Source organism: Thalia democratica, chromosome 5 (genome assembly GCF_965202585.1).
Source record: "Thalia democratica chromosome 5, ktThaDemo2.hap1.1, whole genome shotgun sequence".
NCBI lineage: Eukaryota > Metazoa > Chordata > Thaliacea > Salpida > Salpidae > Thalia > Thalia democratica.
In genome coordinates, this window is record NC_139169.1 from 71652600 (window position 1) to 71664970 (window position 12371).

General features: G+C 29.0%; 1 protein-coding gene across 1 annotated transcript; it reads right to left on the reverse strand.

Annotated features, from left to right (window-relative positions):
* Window positions 1–11419: 11419 nt before the first annotated feature.
* Window positions 11420–12010, reverse strand: LOC145836841 (transmembrane protease serine 12-like). The gene has a single exon (XM_082944612.1). The coding sequence runs from the start codon at window positions 12008–12010 to the stop codon at window positions 11420–11422; it is 591 nt and encodes a 196-aa protein (XP_082800738.1).
* Window positions 12011–12371: the final 361 nt, after the last annotated feature.

Consider the following 12371-nt stretch of genomic DNA (forward strand, 5'->3'; position numbering starts at 1 on the left):
TTCATGTTTAGTATTATGTTAAAACTGTCATAAATAGAATATTAAAAATCAAATGCTATTGTAACACTACATTAAAAATGTTTTAAAATGAATGAGAAATTTATTGACACCAGAAAAAATTATTGTATATGATAATTTTGTTTCGTATATTATAAAAAGTTTTTTATATTACTTATTATAATTTTTTATAATTCTATGTTGTAGACGTTTTTTAGTGTTTTTTTTTTATTTCAATTTTTCTAGGTATTTGTTTTCAATTTTTTTAATTCCAGGTTTTTACAAGATTACAAGTTTTTCGGCAACCCTGAATTTAATAAATAACTCTACTGAGTAAAACTTATTTTAATTGTTTATAACTTATTATGCTGCGCTTATTATAAGAAATTGTCAAAAACTTTGGCTACTTATGTTTTTTAATATTAGTAGAAACACTGGTATAAACTTTTCATCGTCAAAAAAAAAAAAACTTTAAAATGTTGGATTTTATTTTTACAGTAATTTTAAAAGTACTACCTCAGTCAAAGTATATAAGGTTTTTTTTTAAACACTAGATTGTTATCAAATTTTAGTGAAGTTAAATTTAATTATGGTGGTAAATGTGAGAAGTCTATTAGTAGTTAAAACTTTATACCTAGAAATATAGATTTAACTATGCTGAAATAAAATAGGTTATAGTTATAAAAAACAAATTTCAGTACACTTAATAATATTATCTTTTTTGTATAGAGTATTTGGATAATTCTTACAGAAAAGACTGTTTGTTTTACTAAATACTTGGCCTTCTATCATTTAAATTTTATAAAATTTTAATGAGCTTGCCATTTTGCAGAATATTTTAAATACATAACTCTCAAAATTTAGATTTTAAACTCATGCAATTACAGAAAAAATTAAAAACTGTTTTACATCTAAGTTGTTATTATGTTTACTAAGCACCAATAATTTACAAGTTTAATACTTTACACCCCAGTTATATTTATTACATCGTTTTTATTGTTCTTATAATAGTTATATAGAATAAAACAGCAATTATTTTAAGTTTTTACCAAATCATTACACTGTATCCTATATACTTCTTTTATACATTTTTTAACATGAAAACTTGAATTGTGAAAAAAAACTTAATATAAATGTTAGTTAAACTTTTATCTAACATTTAGAATAAACAAATGTCTGAATTTTATTAAACATTGATAATCTTCATTTTTATTCTAAACAAATTATTTGGTTTAATTAAGAAGTAACTTTTTCAACAGTATACCAGATAATAATTATTTTAGTTATATAAGTTTAACAAAAATGGATCAACAAAATACATATGTAGTTCAAAATATTGAAGGAGATCTTCAGGATCATCCACAGCTGGTACAGCAGGAAGTTAGGTATGAAGTATTTGAACAACATGATCCTGTACGTATGGTAGTGATTCTTCAGCGCAGAGGAACTAGACGGCGTAGAGTTGGTTTTCCATCTATAGCTCCTACTATTCGTCCTCGAATGAACGGTTTGACACCTGAACGAATTGAAAGATTCGAACACTTTGATGCAGACGAATCGTTAGTAGGTGAAAGATGTCTTGTTTGTATGAGTGACCTGGAAATAGGGACGAAAATGGTCCGCTTGGACTGCCACGTTGACCATTATGTGTGCAAAACTTGTGCACGTGGTTAGTTTAAAGACCACAAAACGTGTCCAACCTGTAGGCATGTCTTCAACTAAATGAATTGTTTACAGTAACATAGAACATTTGTAGTTGTGTTTTTTTTATGGTCTAATAAACTACTCAATTATAAATATTTTTATTTTAATAAAAACTGAATAAGTAATAAGTATATCAGTTAAACAACTACAATTTTAGATTTTATTTGTCTATATTTGTTTTGTATATTTGTTTTAACTAGTGATGTACCGGACTCACTATCCGGGTCCGGGTCCGGCCGGATATTGCCATTTTTGTTTGATATCCGGATCCGGCCGGATTCTAATTTGAAAAAAAAGTCCGGATCCGGTTCCGGCCGGATTTTAATTTGCAAAAAAAGTCCGGGTCCGGTTCCGGCCGGATTCTAATTTGAAAAAAAAGTCCGGGTCCGGTTCCGGCCGGATCCTAACAGAGATCCGGCTGGACCCGGATCTAGTTAGTAAAAAAGAGCAAACTGAAAAGTATTTTTTCAAAAACAAACCCAGTGTAAATTAATAAGAGTCATTTTCGTCAGTTAAAATTAAACACCTACCGTGATTGGATCATTTTGTACACGTGACTAATTTACATTTGTTTACATTAAAACTATGAAATAAACAATCATGAAATGCAACTCTTTACATATATTGTAAAATTGAAAACTTTGGAATAAATACTTGCATTATTTATTGTTTAAAGTTGAGCTCAGAGAATATTTAGATTTAATACGGTTGAATGTATGTGCCAATGAGAATCATATGACGAAATGTTTCAAACTAAATACTGATGCAACAAAACATCAGAACATGACAGGCAGTTTATATGTAAGCAGTTAGTTAGTTTGGTGTGTAGCTTGAAGCAACAAAATATCTTGAACGTTTTTGTGAATGCTTATTGTAAGTAGTGTTTTGTTTTAAAAGTGAATATATCAACAGGTGTTTAATTTTTTAAATATTTAAGCCAGGTTTATAGTTTAATAGTTTATTAAAAATTTTACAGTTTCTTGTTTACTAAAAGTTTTATTTAATTTTTAGTTTTTTGTTTTAAGTTTTTTGATATAGATTTAAATAGCTTTCAGTTTTTAAAGTGTTACCAAAGTAATTAATAATTTTGTATATGCTAGTATTTCTTGTTATGTTTTATTTAAAAGATTCATCACTCAAAACTGTCGTGTCTGATTATAGAAAGTAGTCTCAGTAAGAATTTAGTATTTGTTAGATATTAATTAAATAAGGTAGAATTTAATTATGATGGGTAGTGCAAATAAGTTAAGTGTGCCACAACCAGTCCATAACTTTACTACCAAATTGTCAACCTTTGCTAGCTGTTCTACTGATTATTAGATTAAAGTAATTTTTTCAGTTTTTAAAAACCTCATTCTAACTCAGGCTTGTTTATACTCACTCTAGCTAGTTTTATTGACTTAAACAGTGGCAACCCTGCTAGTTTGAAAATTTTTGGGAATTTTATAAAATCTTGGACTGCCTCAGGCTAGTTTAGTTTTTTATAAAAACTCAGGCCAGTTTTCTTTTAGATTTTGAATGAGTTTGAGCTGTTCCAGTTTTCAATATTTTGTAATTTTCTAGTGTATTTGGTTCAAGAACTTGATTTCAGATTTTTAATTGTAAATAACACCTAAATTTGTAAACCTTGTGGCTTGCTGTTCTACATATTATTAGATTCAAGTTCTTTTTTTTCAGTTTTTAAAAACCTCATTCTGACTCAGGCTAGTTTATTCTAGTGATGTACCTGACTCACTATCCGGGTCCGGCCGGATATTGCCATTTTTGTCTGATATCCGGATCCGGCCGGATTCTAATTTAAAAAAAAAGTCCGGATCCGGTTCCGGCCGGACTCTAATTTGAAAAAAAAGTCCAGATCCGGTTCCGGCCGGATTCTAAATTGAAAAAAAGTCCGGATCCGGGTCCGGCCGGACCCGAAATTGTGGGTCCGGTACATCACTAGTTTTAACATAAAGACATCAACATTTATACTTATACTTTCTTGAACATGAACTTAGGAAATGTCTTATAACACTATTTGACTTAAAAACTTTTCTTAAAATCGCTTTGTTTGTTCGAAATCTTTTCTCCATCTATTATTTTATTACTTATTGCCATGGAATACTTAACTTTTGACATAAAACAGACAACATTTTGAAAGTATGGGGCAATTGGGAGTAATTGGTGAAAACGATGTTCTATTTACCTAATTATCATGGGCAACCCGTGGTCTCCAATATCTGTATTGAGACATTGGAGACCACGAGTTGCCTGAGCTTTAGGAATATTCTTATAGAAATCAGACGCCTAATCCATTAAAAAACGCAGCGAGAAAATGATTTAGATAATTACTAATCAATTTTTTAACGAGTTTAAAATCTTGACAATATCAATTGCGGTAACGTTTTATTTTGCGAAGTTTTACTATTATAATAGTAAGAAAAATTGTACTTTGTTATAGCAAGTCTAAAATTGTATTACAAGTGTGTATTAATACTTTATTGAGTTTTATTTAAAGAGATGCTTAATGTAGGGAATGTTTTGCTAAAAAACTAATTTATTTGCGGTTATTTGCACTTATACTTTTATCTATGCATTTTTAGTGCTTAGGTGCACAGTTTTATTTGCGAAAGAGCATTATACTTCTACTTCTAAATGCACGATATATGTTGCAACTAACAAAAGTCGCATAGAGGCGCAAAATTTCGATTTTTTAAGTCAAGTGCACAATGATTTTTTGAAGATGTTGCTACTAACGTAGGTCGTCAGGGAAAGCAGTATTTTAGTTCAAAATTGCAACCTATTAAGTCGCCAAAAGAGCGCAAGTATTAATTTTTTTAAGCATAACAACGTAAAAAAGAACCGAATTAGAATTAAGAATTAAAACAGCAAAAAAGTTTTTTTCGCTAACGTCTGAGTTTACATCTACTAGTTTATTGTTTTGATGTGCTGAATGATTGATTTAAAATGTAGATTGTATTTTTAAAATCAGAATGTTGCTGAAATTAAAAAAATATGTTTATATGAGTTTTTATCTTTCTAGTCGTAAAATGGCAATTCATTTTCTAATTTTTATTACTTGTTTCAAGTTCTAGTACTAAACTAAGTTCAAGTTTTTCCATTCAAAAGAAATCAAAAAAAAATCCTTTTAATTTTGACAGTCGTATTTTGTTAAAAAAGTTGCTGCTTTTGCATCTTTGTGAACGTTGTTTGATACAAACAACTTTTTGTCGTTCATTAAGCACAGCTTTAAGCACACCCAACACCTTGCTACTGCTTAAAAATTAGTATGTTGTTTATAAGTACGACGATGGACAATAGAAGGTAACATTACGTGTTTCACTTTATTTTATGAAGTCACAATCAAAAATTCCTGCGGTCTTTGTTTTTAAAGTTAATCAATGTGATTGTTGCTGATTCTACAAAACCGGTTAGAAGACAGGAAACCGAAAAGTTTCCTAAAAAAATAAGATCGTTGTCCATACCAATGAAGATTGAAGTTTCACAACTAATCGTTCCCTCCCTTATTAACCATCGTGTCATTTTGTCGCTGTGCTAAAGTGACCCTCCGTGTCATTTTGTCGCTGCGCCAAAGTGACCCTCCGTGCTAAAGTGACGTACCGTGTCGTTTTGTCGCTGTGCCAAAGTGACCCTCCGTGCCAAAGTGCACACCGTCTCATTTTGTCGCTGTGCCAAAGTGCCCCTCCGTGCCAAAGTGACACACCGTGTCGTTAATCGAAACTTTACTACTTAACATGTAAAAGTTGTTTAAAATTTTTCCAGGATTTTTGGCAACCTTGTTTTTCGTGCACCATACCTATGACAAAATACTTTGAGCGTTTTTTTTTATCGTTCAATAAACTCTAACATAAGGATAATATTTTGGGTCAGATTTATCAGATAAAAATTTTGCATTCAGGGTATTTTTATAAATTATTCTCTGCAATCTGAATGATTTAGGAAAGTTATAGATTACTTATCTTTATACATTCAAACGCAAAGACATTGAACAACTTTTTTAATTTTTTTAGAACATTAAAAAACAGTAGTTTTCCATTTTTTCCATCAAGTTGTTAAATATTTTTTCACATCTGCTACTGTTTTTTTTTTATTATAACTTGGTTTTGATTTAAAAAAAATATTTTGCAAGGTTTCCAACTGGAATTGTTTAACTAAGTAATATATTTACATATCTTCGAATATGTTTTTCAATTGACAAGTTACTAAATAATTTAGATTATTATTATTTTTTAGTTTCTTATGTTAAAAAGATTTCGTTTTAAATGTTACATTTACAATTTAAAGCAATTTTTTTTCAATTTATTAGTAATAACATATTTTAAGGATTACTATCATTTCTAAGCCTCGATCATTTCTAACCCGATAAAATCTAACTCGATTATTTCTAACCCAATAATATATAACCCGATTACTTCTAACCAGATAATTTCTAAGTCAGTTACTTCTAACCCATCATTTCTCACCAGATAATATCTAACCCGATCATTTGTAAAAAAAATCTTATCTAACTAGATCATATTTAACCCAATCAATCTACCCTATAAGTAAAAATTTGTTATCATTTCATTTTTTTGATGTTAATATACTATAAAATTATCAATAAAGATGTTTTGTAATAGAAAATAATTAACTTTCCCTCAAAGAAAACTTAGTAGTTATTTAGTTTTAATTTTAACAAATTTTCTAATAAAATATAGTTTTAACCTATACTACTTCAATTTATGTCATAATTTTTTATTTTATACTTTTATCAATTACATAAATCAAACTTTTTTATTTCGATTGTATAAGATTCACTACACAGTTTTTAAAAATCATGAAATTATTCTTTGTTTGACTATGTAATGTAAACTGTTAAAACTATATATAAGTTAGACCTTCTTGTAATTTATGTAAGCTAGATAATTTTAACGCAAGTAAATAAAAATTGTTTAACCTTTAAAAATGTAATTTTCATATACAAAATCTTTAAATTACAGTCTATAAGCTACGCTGTAAGTCTAGCGCAAGTTTGTATAGTTTTTATCTTATCTACACTACTATAAAGTCAGTTAATTTTAAGCTTTAGCTTTAAGATTTATGCAAATAATTTTATAGATAGCACATACCGATTAAGATAAAAGAACTTAAACAAACATAAAAGGCTTTATTTATTTTAATTAACATAAGTGTTATAAACAATGTAGACCGTAAGAAAAAAACAATTGATTCGTATACTTTTATTTTATATAACAACCTAACCGTAAAGTAATGCAAATAAGTAGTTTAAGTTAAGGTCAAATACTGACTCCTGTCACAAACCAAAAAGACATTGGCGCTTTAAAATAGATAATTTATCATATTTTTCAAAACATTACGGTGTTTACAACAATCATATCACAGTTGCCTATAACATTAGGAAGTTTACAAAACACTATTTAGGAGCAACTTCTATCAAAGTAGTACGGAGTTACAACTATCACATCACAGTAGTGATAAGTTTACAACTATCACATCACAGTAGTGATAAATTTACAAGTATCACATCACAATAGTGAAGAATTTAAAACTATCACATCACAGTAGTGAAAGAGTTTACAACTATCACATCACAGTAGTGAAGAGTTTACAACTATCACATCACAGTAGTGATAAGTTAACAACTATCACATCACAGCAGTGATAAGTTTACAACTATCACAACACAGTAGTGATAAGTTTACAAAGTTTACAACTATCACATCACAGTCATGACGAGTTTACAACTATCACATAATGATAACTACTGTGAATTAATAGTTGTTTGCTTCTTCATGTTATAGACGACTCTGAAATAAAAGTTGTTAACTCTGTAATGTTTTGGAAACTATGATAAAGCTACTCTTTTGAATTGTCAATACCCTTTTAATTTGTGAGAGCAGTCAGAATTTGACCTTTATTTAAATTTCATATTTGCAATACAGTTGGTTATAAGGTTGTTATAAATAATTAGTGTACACAAATGATTTAGTTTTTTTATTACTGTATACATTGTTTATAGTATAACTTTTATGTTAATTAAAATACATTTATTTATAAAACAATTTTTTAAGTTTATTTCTTATTTTCAAAATTTTAAATTTAAGTTCGTTTTTATATTTTATTTAGTGTTAAAACTTGAGTAGTTTTTTCTACAAATAAATAAATACAGGTAGAAATACAGTTTAACACTAATAGCTTAAACTTTATAAAGGTAGTTAATTTTTATTTTAAAAGTATGCTAGGTACTATTAACAAATTTTAGCATATAAACACATTGAATAAGTGCTAAGTCTTATATAGAGTTGTGTAAATTAATGATTTTTTAAACTTTAACGAAAGAGCAATTATAATTTTTTTATATGTTTTAAAGTTCTTACGCTTTTAATACTTTTATTAGTTATACTAAAAAATAGCAACGAGCTCGTAAGATACCTCATAAAATCAACTCTAATTAAATCTACGAATATAAGTGCACTAATGGTGTTTAGATTTCAATATTTCATAACTTCAATACTTTCAAAGAATGTAGATGTAAACTTTAGGCCTTGTTTGTAGAAGTAATTTTAACTAAACATTATAATCCTTTTTTAAGCTAGTAGTTAATTATATGGTAGTTGTAAACAGGGTATTACCCACACACTGAGAACAATTGAATAATTTTTTTTTCTACCATTTAACAAAGTTAATTTATCTAAATTTTATATGAACTGTAGTGATTTACCGTACTGTATAAATTTTATATACAATTTTATGTTTTGTGTTAATTAATTTATATACCTTGTTTATTTACTACTGTTATGTGATAGTTGTAGCTTCTTCACTACTGTGATGTGATAGTTGTAAACTCTTCACTACTGTGATGTGATAGTTGTAAACTCTTTCACTACTGTGATGTGATAGTTGTAGACTCTTTACTACTGTTATGTGATAGTTGTAGACTCTTTACTACTGTGATGTGATAGTTGTAGCTTTTTACTACTGTGATGTGATAGTTGTAAACTTATCACTACTGTGGTGTGATAGTTGTAACTCCTTACTACTGTGATGTGATAGTTGTAAACTCTTTCCTACTGTGATAAGACAGTTTAAGCTTGTCACTACTAATAAGTGATAGTTAGTAGCTTCTCACAGATATTTGACTAGTAATTTAATTACATATCATTGGTTATGTTTTTCTATTATTAAGACAACTTAATTACCTACTTTGATTGTTATTTTATTTTAGTTTCCTATGTTTAAATATTTTTTTTATACATATAACAGTGTTCCCACCTCCGTATAAATCCCTATAATTCCTTATTAACTTTTATAAGTTTGCAATATTCTGAAAAATCCCTATAGCTCTCTTAAACAATTTAAAATATGTGAAAATCTCTAGAAATTTCTTTAAATTACCATTTTATGCTTGGTGATTGAAATTTGAAAATAAAAACAGCGACACCGTGTAGTGAAAAAACGTGTTAAAAAGTTTAATAATCTTTCAATTTGATAAACTTTTTTAATTAAAATCTTTACAATCTCAGTATAATCCATGTTACTTTATGGTACCATCTAGCAGATGGAAATTTCCCTTCTTTAAAATTTATCTTAAGTTTGCTTATTTAAGTTATATTACAGCTCAAAAACCCTCAAACTTTTGTAAATTTTTTATTGAGTTATGCTTATAAACAGTTAATGAAACATTTAACTTAATTTACCTTAAAAATATGTTTTTACGTTTAAAATTCATTGTTTTTTTATTTATAGTTTCCCTATAAACTTGCTATGTATTATCGATGTCCTTTTTTTTTTTATTTTAGTGGGAACCCTAATGTTACATTCACAGTTTAAAGCAAAATTTTTAAGTTATTAATAATAACGATATAAAGGTTTACTATCATTCCTAACCCAATCATTTCTTAGCCAATAAGTGAATATTTGAATATTTCGATTTTTTTGATGAAAATATATTATAGGAACATTGAAAACTCGTTTTTTGCCAACATGCTTTGAAATAAAAGGTAAACATATGCCAATATTAAGCAAGAGGTTGATACTTCTTTGCTTTTTTTATTAAAAAACTTTTTTTGCCTTAGGTAGAAACAGTAAAACTTACTGTGAACTTAAAAAACACAGCAATTACAACTTGTATAAACACTAAAATTGAAACTTTTTATGCTTTTTAGTTTATCAGTTTATTTTTACTGAGCGATTCGTTGTAAATTTAGTGTATTTATTTATCGTAGACATGTTTTAGATAAAAAATATCATCTGTTTTCAATAAACTTGATCCTAATCCTAGTTAAGATCCGGATATATATTTCTAAAAACAGGACACTGGCAGATCTTAGCCAAAATGGCGAGATCTGCTACTTTACTACTCACCAGTATTCAAATATGTTTAGCATTTATGACGTCTTAGCTTTCAGTTAAATTTTTTTTGAGCTCATTTGAATAGCATTAACTTTTTTTTCAAGACACCCTTAAACGTAAAATTAATTATAAGCTATAATCGAGCACTTGAATGTTCAACTATTATTTGTCATTTTGTTTTTAATAAATCTATCTTTTCCTCAATTACTAGAGTCAATTAAAATTTTTCAGGTTTACGGTACGATTGTTTTCTCTTATAGAACATTCGCCAAAACTTAGTTTTCATTGTAAAACATAATTAAATTTTCACAAATTAGTAGGTGTTTTAGTCTTTGTTAAAGTATTCGAAAAGCATGAAAGTAATTAATGAAGATATTATTTCTCAAACGAAAGTATTACCTTTAAAAATGGATAGTATTTCTAAGTACTAATTTACTATTTTTTTATTTAGCATATAATGGTGGAAATGCATTTATTTTAACTTCTTTTTAGTTTTAAAAGTGTAGGCATCAATAAAAACTTTGGGTTTTAACAAGGGTCGGCATCTTTCTATAATACTTGAACCCATTCTTTTTCAAATACTTGCTCGCAGGTCGCACTGTATAGAAAAATCTGCTGCGGGCCGCAGTCATTTCAAAATATTTGTAGCGTTTAATATAAAAGTACTAATTTTAACCAACTTTATGAAAAAATGAGCATTTGTAGTGCATTATTAAGGAGTATTAGTATATTAAGAACCTAGTTGAAAGTTCTACAATAAATTTTTTTTTTTAATGTTTTTAAAAGGTATACTTATGAAAAGTACCTCTCGGGCCGCAGTTTTTTGCTTCGTGGGTTGGATATAGCGCACGGGCTGCTTTTTGCCGACGCGGGTTTACAAAGGGAGGAAAATGTACAGCCTTAGAAAGGAATTCCTGGTAAATGATGTATTATCTAGCTTTTAAGATATTAGATTTTTACATTACAATCGGACCAGATCTGTACCACGACTTAAAATGAGTGTCCAGTCGGATTCGGATCTAAAAATTCATTATTCGGCTGGATACAGATACTGGATCCGGTAAATCATTAATTCGAAATGTTCGGCCCGCAAAAGACTAAAACTGTGATAAGTTTTTACAATGCTTTTATTATTTATAACAGCTTAATTTACAATCTAAAACAACTAATGAATGCTATACTTTTTTTTTCACTTATTTATTAAGTTTTATAATACTTTTTAACAATCCATATTTTTAAGTTAAGTATGTTTTCTTATACAAAAGTTCTGTTGTACTTATGGCATTTTTTAAACTTTAACATTGAACATGACCAACTTCGACATACGGAAACTGACGTAAATTTGTCTGATTTGGTTGCTTTTGTTTTAATAAAAGTATCTTACTGCTGTGGCAACAAATACTGCCCCAGCAATGAAGTACGGATACATACTGTTAGACGGTTCGTTAGCCTCTTTGTCGATCCAGCTTTTAATTTTGCGGACGTCCATTCCCAAGCTCGGTCCGCCGGGAAAACATTTTTTTCTGACGTCACCGCACCCGCTGCCGTGAACTGCAAACACCACACCTTTGGTTAAAGGGTCATCCCCTTTTTTGAGAGCGCAAACAACCGGAGTGCCGGAATCTCCACGGGAAGTTTGTTTGCAATTTCCGTAGTTGCAGCCGTAACAAAAATGCAAATTATGATTGAACTCGAACAAACCATGAGTTCGCGCGCAACTTTCGCCATTTATAATGTTTACAGATCCCTTCCTTGCGTGGTTTGGCTGATCGAATGAATATTGAAGTACGTTGTCTTCATTACGGATTAATTTATTGTATCCCCACCCTTGTACAACGCACTTAGCATCGGCATCGAATTCCGTCTCTGGCTCAAGTAACATCGCAGGTTTAACAGTGTCTGTTATGTCAAACTTCTTTTTCGTATAAATGAGAGCTACATCGTAATCATTGTTCATAGGGTTATAGTGTTCATGTACAATGATATCATTTTATCAATAGTACGTCGTTGCGTTGTTGTGTTACTATAAACTTTCCAGTTTTTTGTACCAGCTAAAACGTCGACTTTGTAATAATAATATTGTGTTGTGGTTCCATCAACAGTTTTGTTTTTATCTGCTACGTTGTGAGCAGCAGTTAAAATCCAATTCAACTTTATAAGGCTGCCAGATACTCTAATAATCCCAATTCGTTCATTTTTCTCCCTATTCGATATTTTCATGAACACTTTTAAACTCACCAAGTGTTTCAGTGTCCCATCTTTGGCTTTCAATTTACTGATTACTTGCGATTTTGTTTGGAAAAACAATAAAAAAGTTA